This window comes from Urtica dioica, chromosome 12, assembly GCF_054948205.1.
Source record: "Urtica dioica subsp. dioica isolate 48M chromosome 12, U.dioica_male_clone48M_v1_H2, whole genome shotgun sequence".
NCBI classification, from domain to species: domain Eukaryota; kingdom Viridiplantae; phylum Streptophyta; class Magnoliopsida; order Rosales; family Urticaceae; genus Urtica; species Urtica dioica.
The window spans coordinates 19,862,268-19,888,044 of record NC_142767.1 but is presented as its reverse complement, the minus strand read 5'-3'; the positions used below and the strand labels follow the sequence as shown (position 1 = coordinate 19,888,044).

The 25,777-nt window shown below is 34.8% G+C and overlaps 2 protein-coding genes across 2 annotated transcripts; one reads left to right on the top strand and one right to left on the bottom strand.

The window, feature by feature from the left end:
* Positions 1–1,306: 1,306 nt before the first annotated feature.
* On the bottom strand, positions 1,307–4,393 carry LOC149380063 (TraB family protein). The gene is made up of 7 exons (XM_089604420.1): positions 3,779–4,393; positions 3,578–3,693; positions 3,362–3,450; positions 3,191–3,265; positions 2,991–3,098; positions 2,441–2,536; positions 1,307–1,941 (listed from the first exon to the last, which is right to left on the bottom strand). Exons 1-7 carry the CDS (start codon positions 4,153–4,155, stop codon positions 1,666–1,668), a joined length of 1,137 nt encoding a protein of 378 aa, XP_089460546.1. The 5' UTR covers positions 4,156–4,393; the 3' UTR covers positions 1,307–1,665.
* An 8,674-nt stretch (positions 4,394–13,067) lies between these two features.
* Positions 13,068–14,237, top strand: LOC149380062 (ethylene-responsive transcription factor ERF027-like). Its single transcript, XM_089604422.1, has one exon. It carries the CDS (start codon positions 13,342–13,344, stop codon positions 14,128–14,130), a length of 789 nt encoding a protein of 262 aa, XP_089460548.1. The 5' UTR covers positions 13,068–13,341; the 3' UTR covers positions 14,131–14,237.
* The last annotated feature ends 11,540 nt before the right edge of the window (positions 14,238–25,777 follow it).

Here is a 25,777-nt window from a genome sequence, read left to right as displayed (position 1 = left end):
ACAACTTTTTTTTGCTGCCACATTTCTGTCACGGTCCAGTTATATCATCTTCAAGTTGAGCCTTTTATTTCTATTTTGTTTTTCTCTTTACACCAAGAATACCCTATTTAATGTTTTTGCCTCCAATTTCTCAGACCAAATTATGAATCCACTTTTTTTTTTTTTTTTTTTTTTGGGAAGAATTATGAATCGACTTGTCGCTGTGTATTTAATGTTCTGACCTGTCAAGTCTATACAAATTGTTTGATGTTTCGTGTATGAGAATTCGAAGATGATCAAGTGGTAAGAGCCAAGAAGAGTTTCTCTTATGATGGAGACAAAGAAAGGGGAAAAATAAAGCGAGAATAATAAGAAGAAGAGAAACTCAGTGCTGATATATACAGCCACGTCGTTGAAATGTGCATGGATTTTCAGAACTTTTATTTTGAGGTCAGGATGTTAGAGATGTTAATTCATAAAGTTTAGGGGGGGGAAAATGGTTCAATTACGTAAGAAAATTTGCGAGAATGATTGTTCTTAAAGTAGTCTTAAAGTCCAACTGTTTTTTATTTTATTTTAGAATTCAAGTTATTTAATATTTATTTTTATTTTTATGTAGTTGTGTTAATCTTTAAAAAAAAAAAAACTATTTAAGTATGATTTTACTGAATGAGACAGACGATATGAATCATGTACTATTCCAAAGGGTGGCCATTAAACTAGAAAGCTTTTGTATTCTAGATTTTGTTTTTTCCTTTTTGGAGTTGAGAAAATTGAGAGGGATAATATATTGTCAATAATATATTGTCTTTCAGAACTTTCGGTTCTAAAAATGGGCATGAATAATCAAGATTAGAACGAATTGAGATTTGAGAAGGAAAAAAAAAAACGCTTTGGAACCTTCTCTCTCTCTCTCTCTCTCTCTCTCTTCTTTTTCTGGAGATACAATATCAATGAGGACCTCAGTCCAATATTCAGTGAAATGGGATGGAATAATCAGTTTCCTTTAAATCAGTGTAGATAATATATTCAAATCCGTTAAACTTAGAAATAATATTTTTACCTCTCTAAGTTTGATTAAAATTGTACTAGGTAGTTTATAACAAATCACTGTTTATTTATAGATTAATCTGTTTCCATGTCCCAGAAAAATAAATATAAAGATACAGTTAGGATGAACCTGGGTTAACTTCAACTGGAATATTTCGATTACTGGTTAAGTACTGTTAACCGTAACTTTTATAATTATCTATCACTATTTACAAAAATTTCGAAAAAAAATATGCTAATTTGCTTACTGTTTAACCAAACAATATTAAATTAAAAAATGAGTAAAATATATCATTTTTTTAACCTAAATCTCCACCTTTATTAATAATGCACAATATTTAGAAACTCCGAACAAAACAAAAAGAAAAATTAAGAAATATGAATAGAGACTAAACATGTAAACAAAAATAATGAAAACAAATTTTTTTTTATCATACAAAAACTACATGTATAAGAAAATATAATTAACAACAAAGAATTACAACGTGAAAAAATTATGAACTGTATTTATACATATATAAAGCATTAGCTGAAAAAAAAAAAAAAAAAAAAAAAAAAAAGGTAGCGAACTTTCGGAACGAATTATGGAAAACTCCATTATTCCACGTTTGGGAAAAACTCTGTACAGTGATAACCCTAGAAAGCAGTTATAATGTGATTTGTGAGTAGTTGATCATACAAGGCCCAGAGAAAGAGGCCAATGAGAGTGTCTCTAAGCAAGGCCTTGAAAAGTCCGACGAGAAAAGGGTTATTGTCAACGTTGTCTCTGGCCGCGATGTCTCTGAATCGGAGATTTCCCTGATCAGACACCAAAGCGTAGATCACACCGTTCATGTGTCCCTTTCCAATCACCCCAACAATCCTCTTGCCTTCGTTCACCGCTTTGCTTCGCTTCAGGGACCACGCTATGTACTGACACGTCACAATATAGATATCCTTATCATATGTATATATGTGTGTGTGTGTATGTGTGTGTGTGCATTGGCATAATGATTTCTATGCACAGAAGTTCATGTTCAACATCAACGACAAAAGAAACTCGGTGAAAAGAGGAAAAAATCTCTCGGACAGAAAAAGAAACAAGCTACACATTTAGTTACTGTCACACGCATTTTTTTTTTCTTTCATATGTATTGAAGTTACATGTACTGTGTCTTTTTTCTTTTTCATCAAAGGAAATGCATTGATGTACTGTGTCCTTTTCTTTCTTTTTTTTCCCCCTTGATTATGTTAACACTGGGTTTTCTCTTTCAACTTGTGAGTCTTAAAAAGTTCATTGGCGCAAAAAATTAAATGTCGTGTATTGATGTGACAATGCTATGAGTTATAAGATATCATCGTAGCTTTCACATATATGTTATGTATTGCTGTAAATTACTATTTTGTCGTATGTTATAATGAAATTACTTACAGTGTCTCGTTCGTGTATAAGAGGCGGAAGGAGAGAGGGATAAGATAAACTGAGCTTCTCGTAGAGCTGGAATGAGCTATCATCTCCACTTGATTCCTTCAACATCATAATTTGATAATTAAGAAAAAAAAAATTAAAATATTAATGCTGAGATTAATTGAAACCCAGTTATGAGGGTACACAGGTTTTATAGAGAATATTTATATTTAGAAGACTTGCTAATTAAGTCGCCACACCCCAGCCCAGCCACATAAAAATATATAATGATAATGTTTGACAAATCCTCCTCTCTTTATTTTTCTTTTAATTGTTAATACAGTTATTCAATATATTTAATAAGAAGAAAATAAGGAAAGTTCCAAAAAATAAAAATAAATAAGGGACAAAAAGGTCCACGAAACTATTGACCAGTGAGTCTGTGACTGCAAATAAAAATAAAAGAAAGTAGAAACGACGGAGAGGCAATTCTTTATTTATTTATTTTTATTTTAAGAAATGACTTTACATTAAAGGTGATTTTATTTTTCCTTCTTAGGGTAAAAGGTGAAACCTTTATGTTTTCCTGAGACATAGCAGAAGAAGAGGTTATCCCACGAACAACTGATGTCACCAAGCTCACTTTCTCAGTCCATGTCAGAGAATTCCAAGCCCTCTCTAGCTGCGTCCACGTCATACATACATAAATATATACACATTAATTTACTTTAATTAATCCGAAAGAGTAAATATTTGCAGACATTCACTCCATACAGTTATTTCGATTGGCCTGTCCCCCAAAACTATTTGGGCCCCAACTTCCTCGGCCGTTCTTCGAGCCGCCCGAAACTGCATTTCATTCCATTCATTAACAGTAAATAAAATACTTATTACATGATTAATTACTTTAGTTACCGTTTAATAATAATAATACTAATTAATTACCTCGTCGCCGAAAGGGCGGTCAATGCCGGAGGAGATCTTCGAGGAGAAAAGAGCCAAAAGCAGGCGTAGCGCTAGGGCAGTTTGACCCCCTGTCAGACAAATAATTTAATTCTTATTTTCTCTTGGGCATAATGACAAACAGTTTGTAGGCATTAAATTAAAACAGTTATTTCTTTTTTCACTTATCGATTGTCGGTTTTTTTTTTTTTTTTTTACCTAAGTCTATGCTACGACCAATTGCACCCAAAAACCCATCGCCGGTCAACGAAAACATGTTTGACCGTAAAAATCTCTCCTCGTTCCTCTTCTCAGACGCGTACATAATCCCCGCTCTGAAAAATTCACACTCCAAAATAACCTAATGCATATCTATACATATATATATGAAGGCAATGGTTACGAGATTGGAATAATTGCCTGCTTCTACAGAGCTCGACGACGACGTTGTCGGGGCTGACTCGGCGGACGACTCGCTCGACATCCGCGGCGGACTCGGCGGACACGTGGCTCGTTCCGATGATCCAAATCGCCTCCGGCTCGACGAACTCGGTCCGCCACGGCGGAGTTGGTCCGAAGAGCCTCTTCTCGACCAAAATCAATCTTCCGTCGGTTGCCAAATCGAGGAGTTCCGGGTGAGTTCTCGCCACCGCCGCCGTTGAATCCCGCAATATCTCCTCCCGGAAATTGAACTCCGGCGGCGGAGGCTTCACCAGATCTCTCCGCGGCTTTGGGCGGTCATCGGATAGTGCTCCGGGAAGATTGAGCGAGTTGAATAAGGAATTCAGAGCCTCCATGGAAATTGAATGGGCGGAGAGCTTAACCAAACATCATTATGTGATAATCTTTTTTTTTTTCGTGTGGTCTATTTTGTGTATATGTGTACAAGTGAGATTGTATTGTTTTGGATAAGGGAACTCTTACTTTTTTCTTTTAACTTTTTACTTTGTACTCATTTGTAAGTGAATAACTTGATGCTTATTTTTTTGGGTTAAGTTATTGTCGTTCACAATCACATGCTTTGCGCAAAGTTCAAGCTTTCTTGAAGAAACTTCCCTCTACGGTACCTTTACCGTCCGGATAACCTTTATTGATGTATAAATCCTTTATTGAGGAATGTATACTTTTAATTTATAGATAAATCAACGAGTATCTAGAAACAAATATATTAAAAAAAGGATAAACGTCTAAATATGTCTGATAAATATGGACATAAAATCTTATTAAAAAAAAATATGGATACATAAAATCTTATAATTAATAATATTTGGTTGAATACATAACGTTAACAAAAATGATAAAGAGTAACAATACGAACACTTGATAATTTAATAATTTAAAGGAAGTTTAAGTGACGAGTTATACAAATGTTTGACGTGGTTGCATTTGAAGTTGATAATGTTAAAACTAAACATAAAATGATGAAATAAACACTACATTATATTTTGTTCATGGGTTATGCAAATTCTGCTCCTACGTCATAGCCTCACACCGGCGGATAAATTAATACGATATAGCTAAACCTTAGCTCGTGGAACAAAGGAGAATATAAAATTCTATTCCGACGATCCAAAAACCAACATAATTTTTTTCCAACTCCATTCAGATTTGGAATTATGTTATTATCCTTGTAATGGGCTAGAATAAAATATAAATTGTAGTCCATTTCGGTTAATTCCGCCAATGTTTTATTTTTCATTATATCGTTGAGATCAAACGGTCTCGAAAATTAATGTAGCTGTTTTCATCTTTTCGATGCCTAAATTCCTTAAGAAAATGTAAATTTAGAAATTGTTGGAGATTTTGTTAATAAATGGTATTTATTAACATGTGAGTGACTGATTTGTGGCTCAAATTTGAGTGAGGTCCACTCATCGGAATTGATTAATTCCACCGTTTTTTTTATAATTCCTAGTTGCGACGGGTATAAGATTGAATATTTATTTACCAAAATCAATGTCATATTGAATGAGAAATTTATGCTCAAAGTGTGTTGAAAAATACTAATTATTGTGAAAGAGTAGTGAAAGTGTTGTACTTTAGTGTGCTTACATGGAAGAGATATGTGCATTTTTTAGTGCTTAATTATATATGCAAATAATTTGTGCTCAAAAGTTTGGATTTCCAAGGGTGATCCAATTTTGTATAGGGGCAGGGAGAGGGGCTTAGAGAAGTCCAAGTCTACCATGCACGTGCGCCGCCGCCGATCGGTCGGGTGGGATGGGTTGTGCCTAATCCATAAATTTGTCCTTTGAATTATATTTTAGTTTTAAAATAAAATAAAATATTTAATTTATTGTTATTATAATAGCCCATTAAAGCTACGGTTTTATATATGAACCCGTGCGCTAAGTGGTGGGTAAAGCCTTGTAATCGTGCACTAATGAAGTTGTACATTTCGTGTTTAAATGTGCAATAATGGGCGAGCATTTAATAGCATTCATTGTCTATGTTACTCATATAATTAGCACAGTGTTCGAACCCTCCGATCATGTCCTCGGACCCTCGAAGAACAGTAAAAATCCAGCACCGAGCCTGAGTCAAATTGGCCCGATGGCTCATTAAGTTTAAGGAACGACTCGTTCATAAGGTAAGAACGAACCCTACCGAGCAAAACTTCGAAGAGAAGATAAGCTAGTAGGTCTAAACACTAGTAAAACTAAGAAAACGTGTCCATATCATAATTTAAATAATAATCATCTAAGAACACGTGCTCAACAGTTACCTTATAAAGATAACGCATGAAGCGATTATGCAAAATAGCCACTCACTCGCATAGAACAATAGGAGAAGTTACAAAGTAACTATCACATCATGGACCTGATCACTCCATGATCTTCAAACTCTCCACTATAAAAGGGAAGCAAAGTGATAAGTGCATAATTCTGATTCAATTGATGATCACTCTTAACCACATTATTCATTGTAATCACTTAAAATCACGTTTATAATTGAACATCTTATTATTTGAGTGTTTACATATATTTAGGTGATTCCGGGCGAGTTTGAAGCTTAAATATCAATTTTTTGGAAGAAAACGGATCAACCACAATAAAGATGAACAAAACAGTGGTTGCACCGCTGTATAGCTTCGTTAAAAGCCATTTTCAACTCAATTAAAGCTCATTCGAATTCTAATTAAAATGGGACTATGGGATTTTAACCTAACACACTTAGACTATGATTTTCAGAGATAAAGAAGAGTTGTACAGACCACGAAGAGAGAAGAGGACTTTCGGCGACAACCAGGATACATATAGTTTCCCAATGGAGACCGTCCCGACTCTCAAACTCGTTCTATTTTCTTTCTTTTTTCTATTGCTTGTATTTTTTTTATTTAATTAACTCTAGTTACGCTTTGAACGGTTAAAGGGAATTTCAATCCCAAAACGTGAATTGAAGATCTTGGTGCAGACTTTGCTTCTTATTTCTCATATTGAAGTTGTTATCTCTTTTCAATTTGTTCATTGTTATTAAATTGTTATAATTCCGTTTAGATTGATCATCTAGATAGGAATATTATCGTTCATTGCCATACTTGCAATTTTAATTCGTAATTATTAAGATTGTTAGCAATTAGTGGTGCGACTACGGTTACGGATTTCGCGAGGATCTTTTAAACGCAATGAAAAGAATAACCGGAATTAATTGAATCACGCGTATTGAATTTATATTATTATGTTCGTCTTTCTTTCAAAACTCATTGTTATTGTTAGATTAAATTTAGGGCGCGTGTTCACTAGGTTGTTTAGCAATTAGGGCTTTTTATCGGCGTAACGTCATGATTAGCTAATATCAAAGGATTGCGGATATTATTGGTCGCGTGTGTCGATTTTCTGTGGACGTTGATTTTATATGAGTTGTGCGAGTATTGTCGAACAAAGATTGAATAGGATTGTTGCGGGTGCGAGTGAAACTTTAACCGTGTTTTTTCCCTGTTTGGTTTTTTTTGTTGTTGTTAACTTTATGACTACCAAAACCCCAAATTCTTTGTACTACATTTATTTTTTTATGAAATTAGTTAGTCATTTAATTAATCTAGGTTCTCGTGGGTTCGACCCTTATTTGTTGCTATACTTGGTATTCATTTAAGGAATTTATTTTTAATCGCGGAACGACACGCATCACAAAGCAACAAAGAAGATTTGTACACGCCAAAAATCTCACCTATCACAAAGTACCCTCATTTACGTTCTCTCTTTTACTAGATTCATCTGTACTTAGAGAAAATTCTGCCTGGGACTTTTATGTGCTCGGGACTGCGTGCTCGGAGCCTAATGTTCTTCGTCGGACAATTGTTATGACATTTTTGTATGTCAACAATCTATAAACGCTTGTTGAATGTTTTGTAACCAAATGCTTGGCTCGGCCTATATAAGGAGACCTCTAATTCGAACACACCGAAACCAACAAGTTTCTTGCTCACATATTTCCCTCCGAAATTGTGTGTTTTTATGTAGTCAGGTGGTAGTATTCAAACTGTAGTTCAAGTTCGCCATAGTCGAGCCGAGTGGTGCTAAGTTCGCCTAATTGTCGTTGTATCCTGAAAGGCTTTCGCTCTTTTTTGCCAGTACTTGTGGAAGAGCGATAAAAAGTTTCAAAGAAACTGTTCAACGGGCCTCGATATCCTTTTTTGTTTCTTTAATGTTTTTGTTCAAACTGGTTAAGGTTTACTTCGTTTGTGTCCATAGTATTTTTATTTTGTTTCATTTATTTTCTGGAAAATCATTTTATTTCATTTCCACAAATTGTCTTATTCCCGCACAATATTTTACTGATATTGCTAACAGAAATCTCCCTTCCTATTCTTAAAAAAAAAAAAAAAAAAATATTCACCACTCTCTCTCTCTAGTCCTCACAAACTCTCTCCATGAGTGAATCTTTCATCTAGAGAACGAGATCCGTTCGAACTCCATGTTTTTAATACTAACAATCTTTTTTGTTTAGAGGCCATTTAAAAACTCTTGTGGTGATGATACTCTAACCCTCCATTGATAGTTGAATGACTAAAATTTTGTTACTTTTTGAACGTCGTTTTTATTCTCAAGCTTGTAGTACTTTAAATGCGATGTATACCCATTTCTTATTTATAAATTCTTAATTTATATATGCACAATCGCGCAACATTTTCCACAAAATGACTACTATCCAATTTTTCCAAGAGTGTATATTACGATAGTTAATGAGACCAAAAAAATTTAAGTAATGGGGTCAAGAAATATTTCTTATTTGTGTGAATTTGCTAGCATTTTTATCCCCGTATTATATTTTAGGAGATATTATCTTCTTACAATTCTTAAAAGGTTTATTAGTTCGACAAGATTGCGTTACACACCATCACAAGAGGCTCGTGAATGGTTTTCATGAGCTTTTCAGTGTTTAAAAAGCGGAGATTAATACACTAGTTCTCAAACTTACCCTTCATCAAGACGCAATCAACAAAGTCACCAGATTTTTTGAGCTCTTCATCAGTTTGTGTATAGAGCAAGTGTATCTCCTCAATCATCTCTCCAAGAGAAGGAGCAAAATCATCGCATGAATTCTCAAGACCTAGCTATATGAACATGACGACATCACATTTTGCAACATACACGAGTTTAATTATATCACTGGTAAATGAGAATATTGACATTTTGGCATGGTGGAGGCAACACGAAAGAATACGTTTCTCATCAAGTATGACTCGTGATATTCTTACGATCTCTAGTCTTCACTGTTTCGATCCTCTGACAAGAGGCGTTCTATCTTAACTCCTAGATATTGACGCTTTAGCAGTTTGCAAAGATTGCATTTAACACTCAAATCGAGCCCAAAAGTCACTCATGAACTTTGACCTCCTTGATGATTTCTCAAATGTAAATATTATCAATTACTTTTATCTTTTTAGTCATTATTTTTCAATATCTTTTTATTTTCAATCAATGAGAGCTATACGCATTTTTTTTTCTACTGAAATTTTTTTACAATATGATTGCTCTAAGACGTTTTAACATATCATTTTCAACTTCTTGTTCAATATTTAAATTTTGTATGTTAGCCCCTTCAGATAACAAAATCTTCAAGTAAAAACCATTCAAAACAATTGATTTTTTTTTCTTAACTAGGAAATTGTATTATGTTCCATGGAATTTTGTATGTTAGCAGATCATTCTATTTACAGAAGATAAGTTGTGGTTTACTGTATTAAACCCAAATCATTGCTTTGGGTCGTTTATTTACTTTTATAATAATATTATTATACATGGGTAAAAAAAAAAGGGGGGATAATAATATATTCAAGAAAGTGATTTGACACTTAAATTTTTGGTACATGTGGGCAACCTTTAAGACGAATTGATGATGGTGACTTTCGAAGGTCCTCCACATGTCATTACTATGATTCTACAAGAAAGCCGTGTTTTTATTTTCGGAAATAATATTTCTCTGAAATTTGTAGAGAATGAACTGTATACATTTCTATTTCTATATATCTGCTCTGGTCACAGAATTTTTTCCTTCCTTGTTGCATTATTGTAGCATCAAGTATGTGGTTTGCAGAAATAAGCCAATAGAATTACTTTCGCCACATATTTTTTTTTATGAAATAATCTTCAATATATATATATATATATCCATATTGAGTCTTTTCAGAAAGAAAAAAAATTACACACTGTATACGTGTGTATATTATACTGACAACGCTCTATTATAGAAGTAGAACCACATACCGTAGGGACACAATTCAATCTATGTACTATCATTTGTCTATATCGAACTTTGTCTTCTCTATTTAGAAAAGGAAAATAATTAAGTACTTTGTTTCATTGGTCAAACATTTGAACAGGCATTTGTAGAGTATGTATAAAGTACACAGGAAAAAGATAGAAAAGTGAAATGTAGCATTTTGTTTTTAATTGAGGCGTTACAGTTTACAGAAGTAAACAGGCCTATTCTAAATTATGAATTGGTAGTATAATAAATATAATTTTATTTAAACCAAACAATATTATTTAAATTTTTGTTTAGTATATTTCATAAAAGACTATTAAAAATATCAGAAGTTATTAAATTGCCTTGTTAGTTTCATTGATATTTGGGATTGTTTTTCAAATATATAACTTAATGTCAATTAGATCTACTTTAATTGCAAAAAAAAAAAAAAAAATAGTGAATTTAAACGCAAAAAATAAAACTCTCCATGTAGTTGTGACATTATGACCTAAGAGAGAAAAGAGTTAAGAAAATAACAGTAACATAATATTGGGGGATAACTTTAATTATTTTATTTGAAATTACAATTGCGCCCCACTCCTGTCTTTCACGTGTCCTTTTTATGTTCTTTCATTCTCTTTAAAAAAAATTAACTTCATACAAATATATATATATATATATATATATATATAATAACATATGACTTTAGGGACTAGTTTTCCCCATTTTTTTATGTAGCAAATTCAAACAATGGCCCTAATTTAAAGACCAAATATAAAAATCTTCAAAAAAAAGACCAAATATAAAATATTGAATTTTCCGTAATTTGACTAACTAAATTAAATATTTTTTTATGACCTTAACTGGTGACTTAATGAACGAAATTAAAAATAATTTTAATTGGAATGTACCAAAGATCAAAACAAAATAAACGAATTAAATTTGGCGTTGAATTTTTGCGTATATAAAGCACAATATTTGCAATTGGATTTATAATATATTATATGTAAGGGTTCGTTTCTGCTGTTATTTGGTCATATTATAAATGCATATGGGCATCATTTAACTTTATTGTAAAATGCTCAACTATATATAAATGGGATGCACACATTTAGCACGCACGAATCATGCCCATCCCTTTCATAAATTGATAAACTGTAGAAAAAACATAAAATCTGCAATCCATATTCCTGCTCTTATATAACTGCACTTCATAATAGCCAAGTTCCATACTATAGAACCATATATTGACGTATTATATGTGTGTGTAAATACTCTGGTTTAGCTAGTTAGAGTAATAGAGAGTAATAATGACAAAGTACTTTCCTCAACATATAATCTTAAAAAATAGAGAGATTTTAGTATTGAAATTGACATTTGGAGGATTATTAATTCAGCTGTCACGTTTGATAAAGTTACATATGATGCAAGTGCTTTGACTGTTATTTTATATGTATATATATACAAGTATATTCAGAATTGACATGAATTGTTTTTTTTTGTTTTTTTTTTTGTCGATGAACATTAGCCGGAACAGTTTTGTAACTCTTCCATATGAGAAGAAAAGTACAGATTGTTTCGTATTGACGAAATTCCGATGTCCATGCGCGAAGCTAGATATGTATGGGTCGGGGCTTTATTTCCCCGACAACTTGACCTTTTTTTAATTAGGGTTTCAGAAAATAAAAATAAAGGTTTTAAATTTTGTATTAACACAAATCAATAAAGTGGATTTTTGAACAAAAGAATGACATATGTCCACATCACAAAAATAAAATTCCATACAAATAATTTACATTCAAATTCAAATAAGCACTTACAAACAGCAACAACAAAAAGTCTATTTTAGTTTTTTAAGAAAAATAATATGTGCTTTGGTTCAGGGACGAAGCCAGGAATATAAATTAGGGGGGGCTAATTTACAACAAAAAGTTCATGGGGGGTTGATTTGTAAATTTTGAAGGTAAAAAAATGTAAAAATAAATGAAAAACTGGGTAAAAAGTGCAAAAAAAAAAAATTTGAGAGGGGGCTATAGCCCCCCCTGGCCACCACTTGGCTTCGTGCCTACTTTGGTTTACTCATACATACTATATTAGGATAAAATATTACATATAAAATCCTCATGTTATCTCTTTTTTTTTAAAAAAAAAACAGTTACTCGTCTTCGAATCATAGATCTATAGTAATTATTTACTCTTGAAACACGTACATTAATGATTTCGTCTCTACAGTGTATATAACTTCAATTGACCAAAAAAAACATAATAATAAAAAATAAAACATCGATGACCAGGTACGTTTGCCTCAGGGCGTGATACTATTTATAAACCTAATGATTTCTAGCTCAATCTTTCAAAATAAAATAAAAAAGAATTAAGCCGATCGGCTTAAAAAAGGAATTCAGCGAAGTTACACTTATAATATGCCTATTATAATCGAGTTTGGTACGTAAAACTGATGGAATAAAATATTTACCATAAATAAAATAAAATAAAAAAAATCAGAAAAATATACATACAAGTGACATTGAACCTTTACACAAGTGTAGAATCAACTAGAATAAGAAATAAAAAAAAAAAAATTAAGTTGGTGAGTGGTGGTGAGCATGATCCGAATCCGGCATCGAATTAGAGAAGCGCCACTATTGTACTATATCTAATTAATTCAATTTTTTTATTTTTATATAGATTTGACAAGACTTCATATAATGGAAGTAACGAACCCAAGTCTATAATTATTTCTTCGTGTACCGTTTAATTACAGCTAATCGCTAGCTATCTACATGGGGTATTCAGCTGAGAGAGAGAGAGAGCCTTATTTGGCCAATACGTGTGCTCTGTGTGGCCTCACTCTTATATTAAAAAAAAAAAGCCCTTTCTCTCTCTCTCTCTCTCTCTCTCTCTCCCCACTTTTATATATATATATATATATATATATATAAAAAGGACAAACCCACACCCATGAATGAAACACAGTCAAATCAAACGCAATGAGAAAGAAAAAAGAAAAAGAAAAAAAAAGGAAATGAAACCCTCAAAACCATTTTTTCAAACATTAAACTAATATCTTTATTATCATTAAAAACAACACTGATCCGCGAGTTTCCCACGCTCTCTTTCTCTTTCTCTCTCTCGGTCTCAAACCCAATTGAGATAATAATCAGAAATGTATAAAAAGAGAGAGACGCAGATCGCAAGAGGCCCAGACTCCAGAGAGAGCCCATGTGCGAAATACATATATATATATATACACAAATATATAAATACATAAACAAAATTATAACCTCCGTTCTATGTGGTGGCCGTCGTACATGGCTAACAATCCACCTTTCCCTTCAGACATTCCAAACGACAAACCCACTGAGCAAAACCCAAACCCAAATCCTCCGCCGCCGCTTTTCTGTACTCCGCCGCTGGAGTACGCGCCGGGGCAGTCCACGTCATCAGCGCCGTCGCGGTCTCCCCGGGGCGGCGCGGGGTCTCCCCGGAGGCACCCGGTGTACCGGGGGATCCGGTGCCGGAGCGGGAAATGGGTGTCGGAGATTCGCGAGCCGAGGAAGACCACTCGGATATGGCTCGGCACTTACCCCACGCCGGAGATGGCCGCCGCCGCCTACGACGCCGCCGCGCTGGCTCTCAAGGGCTCAGACGCCGCTCTCAACTTCCCCGCCTCCGCCGCCGCCTATCCCGTCCCGCCCTCCACGTCAGCCTCCGAAATCCGCTCCGCCGCCGCCCGCGCCGCCGAGGCTAGAAAGGCGCCGGCGCCTCCTCCGCCGCCGGAGGACGATCCCAAGGCGGCGGAGACGGCTCCGATGGAATGGCCGTTTAGCGAGGAAGCCGCCGGGACCAACCAAACGACGGCGGCGGTGAGTAATGAGAGTGAAAGTAATAATCATGAGAATAGTAATAATAATAATAATAATGGCGGAGAGTTTATTGACGAAGAGGCGATTCTGAACATGCCGAATCTGCTGGCGAACATGGCGGAGGGAATGCTGGTTAGTCCGCCGAGAATCAACACGCCGTCCTCCGACGAGTCGCCGGGGAACTCCGACGGAGAGTGTCTCTGGAGCTATACTTGAAGGACGGAATTATTATGAGGTCTATTGTTGTGATTCTTCTTCATCACCGTGTAGCCACAACAACAATATGCATTGATTCGTATGATAGTTATAAACAGAAAAACAAATTCAGGTACTTAAAAAAGGATTGGCCTCATTTGCTTCTTCTTCGTCGTTTTCAATTATTGTGTGCTTTTCTTTCTACTTCTTCTTCTTCTTCTTCTTTCACAATTTTGTTTTTGGAACTGCGTTTTGGGCTTTTGCAGCAGATTAAGATTCAACATTTATGTCGAATCGTACGTGTAAGAAAAAAAAAAATAGAGAAGCTAAGAATTTCTAGGCGTATATATTACACGTGCACGAAATTTTTGTTTTGGCTGCTCAAGTCTCTAACAGCTGGTTTTTTTATTTTATTTTATTAGATTTCTGTATATTATATATTTATGATCAGGATTATACTCATGAGAAGTGGGCAGCTATATATATGTCGTCCAAGATGTATAGCCTATCTCTATATATCTCTGTCTATCGATATATACTGTAAGTTTTTTTTTTGTTTTTTTGTTTTTTTTAACAATTGAGAATCTGCCAACTTCTCGGTGGTTTATTTTATCCTCATTTGGGTTATCCTATTGGTAAACTTGAAATTTAATATATATACATATATATAATGTAAGAGATGTTTCTATTTATTTGTACATTAATGAAAATGGTTCTGCTTTTTTTTTTTTATCTTCCGATTCAATAATCTCGATTTAGCAATTAGTTCTCTTCTATACTATTCTGTGTATTGTTATGGGCTATGGGGCTTTGGAGATATATACCTTATCATCGTTCATCGACTTGACTGGTTTTTTTAGGATATTAGAACTTTGCAAAAATCTTTAAGGGCTCTTTATGATATCATTATGTGGTTAACCCAAAGGAGAGGAAGGTAGAGAACGAATGATGAATATTTATACAATCATTTTGTCGGAGTCTCGTACATGATTTTGTTTTTAGACATTCAGATGTATCTGTACAAAAAACACATCAGTTGGGTATATCTATGATCAGAAACAAAATCATAGCATATGTATTAACTGAAAATAATTTTTTTTTTTTTTTCGAGGGCACTATTTCTTTAGCGGCTCTCGTGGTTGTTGATCGACATGTTTGCTAATACATACATACATACATACATGTACATATGTATATATATAATACACACACACACAAAAATCTCCAAAAAGATATGGCCATATAACATCTTTTTTTGCTGGGGCTAGGGAAGCAATTTTGCTCCTGTCCTTTTCCCTTTAGATTTTCACAATTGACTAATAAATATATAATCTGATTATATATATATTTATAATTTTATATATACATATGACTCTTTAGATAGATATATAACTCCCACACACCAATTACACACGTTTCGTCTTACTTTAATTAGTTACATAGACCAGACAGGGGACACAAATCTTGCCGAGGTTTAAGGCTGTGATTTTGTAACCTATCTACTTTACAGTATCAGTTAATCCTTAATATCACAAACTAACTATAGTTTCACCTGTGATCAAATCACCCTAGTTATTCCATGATTATATCTTTTCGAATACTCAATTCAATCAATGATTTCAGCAGATTTCAAACATATATATATATATATATATATATATATATATATATATTGCTGTAGTACTAGCTATAGTAGTACGGTGTTCGTTGCCTAGAAGTCATGGAACACTTAATTGATAGGCGTCACATAAAAAAATGTTGAAAAACATGTATGTTCATCAATATTTTATAGTACTAGTACAACAGATGTACAAAGAAATCTTTACGTGATATGATGATCAAAACCGTGTGCAATATGACGGTCCTCTACAGCTTATAGTAGGTACACACGTATCGCTGTTCACAACCACAATGTATATCGTCTTCGTTACTTTTTTTTCCTTTAAATCATTGTGTACTACGTTTCTTAGATTTTTTTTTTTTTTTTTTTTTTGTATTGTCTCAGAAATAAGTTCATACGCGCATATATATGAGATGATAAATATCTAAACAAGAAAATAAAATCCCAATAGAAACTCATACGCGCATATATAAGATATGATGAGAATATCTAAACAGAAGAAGAAAAAAAAATCCCAACAAAACACAGCTATACTGATGTGTGATATATGTGTGTGTGTATATATAAGGCTTACTTTACGTAGTACCAATCAAGAAACTAATATATATATGTCCCTAGCTAGTCCCACTTGAGGCTGTAATGTATGACTAATATAAAAAGGGTCAATTAGGAAAATAGTCAATTTAAACGTTTGACATTGCTAAATAGTCAACGTTTATTAAATCTTAGGTAATAAACACTTTCAGACGTAAATCTTAGGTAAATAGTCACTTTCATATACCAAACATTGACTATTTATCTAAGATTTACGTCTGAAAGTGGTTATTTATCTAAAATTTACCAAACGTTGGCTATTTAGCAATGTCAAACGTTTGAATTGGCTATTTTCTTAATTTTTTTTATATAAAAATTTATTGTTTGATATACATTTCATAATATGTTTGACTGGCTGGGAGACGAGAGATTTTTTTTTTCCCGAGTGTGGACAGTATCTTTGATTGTTTTTGTGTTTGATTATATATATTCTTTTATAATGGATCACCTAATTACTGTTCATTCGTCACTTGTATATGTGTAATGAAAAATTGAGGTCCAGGTTCAGCACTGCATATATGCTAACGCCGACTTCTGTGTTCAGTCAAAACAAAACAAAAAAGTAAAATTCATTACATTTTATATGTTTTGCTTTAATTAAAAAAATTATAGGAAAAGATAATTCGTTGAAAAATATGACGAAAAGTATACAACTATATAACTGGGATTTATTTTCTTTAGAGAAGTTACTCCAATAATGAGAGTCTGAGTAAATTTGTATTTGGGGATGTTGATGTGTCACTCTTCTTACTTTGTCTTCTCTTCCTCAAATGAGAATTTCGATTTTCTGTGTATATCGTCAAATCAAAGGTCCAAACACTGCGTTAAAAAAAAAGTATAGTTTATTAATCGTTCCACTTTACTCAAACAAGTCCAAATTATGAAATGATTACATATATAGAATGTCACGAATCATTTGATCGCCAAAAAGAAAAAGCAGAAAAAAGAAGTAGAAGTTGAAAAAGAGGTCGGCACTACAATACCCCGTTTTTCATTCTTAAATCTTTCCTTAAACGTCTTAAAATCGAATTATAAATCAACTGTAATAATGATATTCGTCTGGTAGCGAAAAAATAATGTTCTCTCTATCGTCATAAAGCAATATATATATATATATATATAACATATATATATAACATTATCTTCGTGGAATCTCCGATGTACACTTGGAATAAGATGGATAATCCAACACAAAAAGCATATAGCTTATCATCCATATACATTCAAGTTGTGTATAAATGTATTACGAATTCAGCAGAATGTCTGAACCTGCCTAATTTTCATCTTCAAATCTTGATGTAATGTTATATTTACGTTTTTTATTCCTATCAATCAACTAATGGATCTAGACAGTTGGTGCAGATATACAAGAATATGTTTATAAACTTTATATACAGGGACAGAAGCTAGGAATTCAAATTAAGGGGTTAATATGCGAAAAAAAATTGAAAGAAGACTAATTTGTAAATATTTGGAATAAATTAAAAAAAAAATTAAAAACTTTGAAAAGAGTGCAAATTTTTTTTGAAGGGCTATAGCACCCCCAAAGCACTATGTGGCTTCGTGTCTGTTTATATATATATATATTTGAGCCATAATAATACAAATTTATAAGTAACTAACACATTAAAATTTAGAGATTTACTAAATAACAATTTTTTTTTTTATAAATTTTAAGTAAATAGCATTATTTGGACTTTTTAGCATTCTGTTTATACTTTTGGAGTTTGATAATATATTTACAACTACTAACGATTGTTTCTAATGAGTGATTTAGCTAAATAGTCAATTTAAATTATTGGATTTGTAAAATAGTCAAAGTTTGCCTAAATTAGGAAAATAGCAAAAAAAAATTAAGATTAATTTTTTGAAAGTAATAAATAAACGTGGCTTATCGGGAGATACCACATCTCCCGCTACCGCCCCCGCCTCGATTCCCGTTATTTGACCAAACGGGAGTCCCGTCCCGTTAAGTAACGGGAGGGTAGCGGGGATACCGCCTAACGGGATCGGACCCCGTTAGGTTAAAAAAAAAAAGAAAAAAAATTACAAAAAAAAATTAAAAGATTTTAAATAATTATATAAAAGGATTTATTTGAAAGGATTTTAAACTAAATGAGTAGAAACAAATAATAAAGAAGAATGTCAATTTAAAAATGTACCTCATAAAAAACCTCACTGACCCATAAAAATGTGCGACGGCGAGGAAAACGAGCACCCCTTACCTCGTGAATTATTTGAAAAATTATCTTGGACAAGGACCGGGATATCCCTTAGTTATACAAGTTAGACTAAGCATTGATGTTTACATTTACAAAATCAACTTCAAAATCGTCAAGAATATCAAAGCACATGAATGTTTCTTGTGCTCGATTTCTATGTTGAATCCAATCTTTACCACATGTCAATGTTTCGACCATCTCCGGTTTAAAGCTACATCTTCTATCGTCGAGGATGCGTCCCGCGCTACTAAAAGCCGCCTCAGATGACACGGTTGAAACATGGATTGTGAGGATGTCTTGTTCCATAGATGACAACACCAGGAACCTCCTTGCGTTCTGTCTCCACCAAACCAAGAGGTCGATGGCTTCGTTATCCGGTTTGACTCACTCGTTCCGATTGTACTCTTGTATCTCGGGAAGGGAACGTGTGTCGGCTGGGCTCGACCTCGGTTGACTTGTCCCACCTTCATGTTGTTGAGGAGATGGGCTATAAGCAGGCGCGTTGACGAACACATTCGTGTACTGATGTTTTCTTGGATATTGCGTCTGTGATTGACTTGGCTGCGTTCGATATTGCGGTAGGAGTTTCGCTTCGTAAACCTTGAAAAGATCATAAAAAGCTTGCACAATCCTCGCAAGATCAAGTGCAATGTAATCTTGATCCTCGAAATGATTTCTAATGTACTTAAGAAACTTTTTTAATCCACCAATTTTACATCGGCAGTCTAGAATGGCTACAAAACCGTATAATAATGGAACCTTTCCAGCCCCACAATATTTTAGAAACTTGGCTCTCATTGCTTGAATACAATCTTCAAAAATTGTTTCGTTTTTATACTTATTAAAATGCACAACAATTGCGGTCATAGTATGAAGACCGAGAAAAGAAGTAGGAATGTAAACAGCGGAAAGATAACAAGTATCTTTGTAAAAAAACGTCAAGAAAAGAAACAAATGATTCAGCCATCTTAATATCATATCTGGTAATAGCGTCATCGCTATGTTCACTGTTAATGTTAGAAACAATAACATTGACATAATGCTCGGATAAAAAGTTGGTCAACATAAGAAATGTAGAATTCCACCTAATTTTGTTATCTAGATGAAAGGTACGCTCTTGGAGACCGTTGTGTCTAAGGCGTCTCTTAAGCTCGTCTACTCTAGAAGTTGAACTATTGATCCAACTAATGTAATACCTAATTTTGTTGATGGAAGGGTCATAACTAGCGGCTCCAGCTTGAACTATAAGGTTTATGATATGGGTAGCGCATCGTTGATGTAAAAGGGTATCGTCACAATGAAGTCTATCTTTTAACTCTCTAACCATGGCGTTGTTGCTTGTGGCATTATCTAAGGTTACGAAGATAATCCTTTTGCTCAAACCCCACTCAGCTATAACACTAACTATGATATCTAAGATGTTTTTAACTAGTATGAGAACATTCTATCCTCTTAAAGGCTATGATACGTTTGTTGAGGTTCCAATCATCGTCTATGTTATGCACTACAACACTCATGAAATCCATCTTTGATTGACCAGTCCATATATCCGAGGTTAAGGCTACACTATACATACCAGATGATATTGTGGCTTTCATTTGTTCCTTTTCTCCTAAAAACCATTTTAGGATATCGGATCTCAAGGCTTTCCTAGACATGATTTGAACGTTTGGAATTATAGAACTCATGAATCTAACAAAACATTGAGATTCGATATGACTAAAAGATTGATCGATGGAAACAAAGTATTATACTAAATCACGTCTAAAGAGTACATGATCGATATTACTTACAGCGCTTGACGAGGCTCCAGATTGTGTCCCCTGGCAGTGCCTGTGATGACTCCACAAGAGCGACGTCCCGACTCTTGTGTTGTGAGCGCTGAAGATTTTGCCACAATCGTGACATTTTTCGGCTTTTTTTTTGCCGTTCGCAATCACCTCTTCAACCACGTCCACACAGCGGACCTACTTTGACGTCGTGGTGGTTGTTGTGATTATTGTTGAGGTGGTTGTTGTTGTTGTTGAGGTGGTTGTTGTTGTTGTTGAGGTGGTGGTTGTTGTTGTTGTTGTCGTGCTCGTCGTTGTCGTCGTTGTTGTGTCTCCTCTTGTTGTTCACGTTGTCGAGGTCGTGGCACACTAACGGCACGATCGCTTTGACTTTGACTTCGACGTTGAGGTTGAGGTGGTGGTAGGTCTTCTTCTTCCTCCTCCTCATCTTCTTCATTTGGATTTTGGGTTTCATCGTCATCTTCTTCTTCATTTGGATTTTGGGATTCACGCATACGTTGCTCGTATTCTTGAAATGCTTCATAAGCCACTTAGGATTGCGGAATTTGAGCTTGATAGCCTTGTTCGGGATCCATTTGAGGGTAGTATGGCACTTGGGTGTGGAATTTCGGTGAATTCAGAATGGGCGAAAGTATGAGCAACATAATTTGGATCGAAATTGTATTCGGTGTTTAGGTCGGGGGCGTTTTGAGACAAGTGCAACCAATTTTCTTCAAATCGGTGCATTTGTTGACCTCGGGAAGCTCTTCCCCTTCGACCTCTTCAGTTGTGGGATGGAAATGCCATGAAAAATTGATATTGAGAGCTTGAGAGTTTGAGATTGATATTGAGAGAGTTTGAGAGAAATGTGTGAAGAAAATGAATGAAACTAGGGGTATTTATAGATTTTAGAAATAAATGGGTAAAAAAAAATTTAAAAAAAAGGTCCGAAATTACCACCAACGGCTATATACCGTGAGACCACGTTTAGTAATAAATTACTTATACTAATTGTCAAAAATTTAATCTGTGTGTCAAAAAATATTTGACAACGTAAATTTGACTACTTTGCTAAAAATTTGAAATTTTGACTATTTTACTAATTAATTAATTTCAAATAATTATTTTGTATCATTTTTTTCATTTATAATTATTAACTTTTTTTTTGTTAATAAAATCTCATATGATTATTTATTTAAAACTTACCAAAAATTAGTTATATTGTGAGTTTTTATATGAGTATATATATGTTGAGAGTCTAATAATATAGGGAAATTATCCCATCTATTACCATATCACTAACTTTTTCCTATTTCCCACTAAAGTCATAATTTGGCCACAAATACCACTAACTCAAATGTACAACTACCATTTTACTCCCCCCCCCCCCCCCCTTTTTAATTTTTCTTACAACCCACACCAACTCTCAATCATATCCCATTTCACTCATCATTTTCGCTCATTCACGCTCATATCTCTCTCTTGTTTTCTCCTCAAAATTCTCTCTCTCCTCAAACGATCACTCTTCTCTTCCTAAAATCGTCCACTTCTCTTCATTTCCCGTCTAACCATCGTCATCCCCACTTCGCCTCTGTCGCGTTCTCTCTTCCTCTTTCTCATCTTCGCGCTCTCTCTCATTCTCGCGTTCTCCCTCTGTCGCGATCTCCCTCTCTCACCCAACCCCCAAATCCTAACCCTAAACCGTCCCGGAAATGGACGACGATAACGAATTTCAATCACCCAAACAACCCGAGAAAAAAATAAAATGAAGTTGTTAGACAGAGTGCCCGGACAAAGACGAAGGCGCCGGAAGAGTCGCCGTCTTCACCCAAACATTGATATCAACTGTTGACATCTAGATGTCAACAATAGATGTCAATTGTTGACATCTAGATGTCAACAATAGATGTTTATTGTTGATTTCTATTGTTGTATGTTTTTTTTACAATTGATCTTATATTATATCAATATCCATCACCTTTTCATTGTGTTGATACGTTATTTGTTGGCTTTATTTTTTAGTGCAAGTTGTGTGGAAAGATGTCGGTTGTTATGCTTCTACTTCTGGTGTGACATCTTTCATCCTGTGTGCAGACGTTATTTCAGGAAGGTTTCCAGTATTGACAGATTGCTTCGCCGGTGACTTGATTATGAGATATTGCCTCGCTGCTGACTTCATTGTAAGATATTTACTTCGCTGCTGTCTTCATTGCAAGATATTTGTCTCGCTGGTGACTTGATTATGTGATATTCGTTTGAGGCTGGGTAAGGAAATCCTAGATTTACTTCCAGACTTGTGAAGCTGCTATAAAAGCCATGCGCTCCCCTTTAGTAGCCTTGACGATTTTTGATAAAAAACACTTAGAGCTCTTAGACGTGCAAGACCGGCGGACTGAGAGGCTTTGTGTTTTGTTAATAGCGGTGTATTCTCTCAAACACTATTCCACAAAGATTGAGTGTCTGTGAGAGTTGGGTTTTGTGTTCGCGTGATTGAAGATTCACGAATAGCTGAAGACTGAAAGTCATCCGAGCCAGGCGGTTGCTCGAAGGGTGGAATTGAGACGGAGCTCAAATTTAGGGGGAGTCCCTGACTAGGTATTCACTGGTGGTAATAGTCTCTAGGTTTTATTGATTTGAAGATTGTAATCATATATAAACCTTGTGTGTACTATTGACTACAAGATAGCGAAATCATTTCCACTGGCAGAGTGCCCAGACGTAGGTGTGTTTCACCTAACTGGGTAACCATATCGTGTGTACTTTGTTTATTGCACTGTTCGTTGTTTATCCATAATCTGTGTTCAAGCAAGTTGTCGGACACATCGTCAACACATTGTGTGCGACATCTTGTCTTTGCGACTAATCAGAATTTCACATTGTTTTTGCAGCATGTATATGTTGTGTCGTACTACCAGAGGAAGAAGAGAATGACAGGTCTGTTGAAAGAATCGTTCACAATTATGAACAGTTTCTTTCATAGCTACTGCATCCAAGGGTACGAAGCATGGCTCAACTGTGAAGATAAAGATAGGTTTGATTGGACAAACCAGTCCCGAATCCATGACTATATTACAGTCACCAACAAGTCCTTGAAGCATTTTTCTCCCTGGGTGGACGTCGGGGTAGTTTACCTTCCCGTATGCTTCACAGATAGGTAACATTAGCTTCTTCAAGCTGTGACAATTCGGGAACGTTCTATCATGATCTACGACTCGTTGTCCGGGAGCAAGCATCACCGAAAAATGGTAACGGCCCACGTACACAAAATTTCTGAATTCCTCCCGTTAGTTCTTTGTTCTGTTGGTGCGTTTGATGGGCTGGGGATTGAAGACACAAGTTCGTCGAAGTTCAAAGTCGGAACTTACACGAACATGTCTCGACAGAATAATGGGTACGTCTTGCTATTATAGAATAATATCATATTATTGAACATTCAAGATGTCTAATTTCAAATTTTTAAAAACAGTGACGAATGTGGAATGTTTGTTATAAAGGCCATGGAGTTTTTGACTCACGGGTATGATCTATCGGAAATCCGACAAGACGACATGGCCATGTATCGACAAAAGATCACAATTGATCTATACAAACACGGGGCGGTTAAAATAGCAACAAAAGTGGGTTCAGACTTTGAAATGGATGATGATTAGGAAACTTTTTATTTTGGTTGGTTAAATTATGGCACTCTCTTGATTTAAGTACTAGTTTGTTCATATAATAGAGTAAGCAATCTTTTGTAGTTCATGTACTAGATTATGTACTCTTATGTCAAACATCTGTTGTCAATGACTAGTTTGTTCATATATAAAACATAGTGTAAATATACATATTAAGCAGTTTCAGGCATTCAAGTCATACAAAAATCCATACATAAATATTACGAAGTTTAGACCAATGATGTGGGTAGTTCATCGTCAGAGTCATTTCTTGTTAATCTTCATCCTCCTATAGTATAGGAATTCCTCTCTCTGGATTTTCCGCATAAACAGTCGTGTTCCATTGGGCACGACTTCCATAAAATCTCATTTTTTCTTCAACTGAGTCTCTCAGTCGTCTCCGAGGATTTCTTTCATAACATTTCGAGACACATGATCGGACCCGATTCAGTCTCACTACAAAAAGTATCCAAGTATCATATGTACTCAGTCTGGCTCATTTGAAACTCCGTGAGTTGTGCATCAGCGAGTTCCGATCCGCTTGCCTTATTAACATCAATTGACTACAATTTTAGTAATTGTCTACAATTTTAGGTATGAATGTCTACAATCATAAAAAATAATAACCAAAAATCAGCTTTGCTTGGCATCAAAATGTATCTCATTTTTAGAACATTTTCTCTTTCGGGGCTCGAAGTCGGAATAGCTTGTCACCGGAGATTCAATGGAGTATTTTTCTGACATTTCTGCATATTTTTTACAATATTAGAGTCAACAACGTTCATTAGTTGTTGACATCAGATCTCAACAGTTGACGTCCATTGTTGACGTCTAATGTCAATAACTGATGAGAGAAAATGACATATAAACTCTACATAGTTCATCAGTTGTTGACATTAGATGTCAACAGTTGACGTCCATTGTTGACATCTAATGTCAACAATTGATGAACTCTGTAGAGTTTAGACGTCAATTTCTCTCATAAGTTGTTGACATTAGATGTCAACAGTTGACGTCCATTGTTGACATCTAATGTCAACAACTGATGAACTCTGTAGAGTTTAGAAGTCAATTTCTCTCATCAGTTGTTGACATTAGATGCCAATAGTTGACGTCCATTGTTGACATCTAATGTCAACAACTGATGAACTCTGAAGATTCTTAACATACCCAAACAATATCCTAAAATTTTAACCACAAAATTTAGGGAAAAAGCGAAACGAACCTTGTGCGCGACTTGGTCTTGGACTAAATCTGGAGTTTTGAGTTTGGCGTTTGGATCTCGTCGGCGTTTGGGTCTCGTGGGCGTTTGGGTCCTCGGGTTTTAGAGAGCTGGTGCGAGAAAGATAGCTGGTCCTCGGGCTCCTGGGTTTCTTGGGTCTGGTGGATTTGGGGTAAAGAAAGCGAAAGATAAAGAGAAAGAGAAAGAGAAAGAGAGAGAGATCGGGAAAAAAACAGTCCGACGAGGGGACAGAGAGAACGAGAAGAGAGAAGAGAGAGTGAGAGAAAGAGATAGATTGACGGGAAGAGAGAACGAGAAAAAAGAGAGATAAGAGTGACGCGAAGAGAGAGAGAGAGCCAAATAAAGTGTTGGTGAGATTGTAAGAATGTAAGAAGTGAATGGTAAATAAGTAGTTTTGCATAGGTGTTAATGTCATTGGTGTCCAAATTATGCATTTGGTGGAAAATAGAAAAAAATTATCCTATAGATAGTAGATGGGGCAATTTCCCAATAATATATATATATATATATATGTGCGTGTGTCTGTTTTTTTAGCAGCTTGTCTCTTTCTTGGATATTGTTTA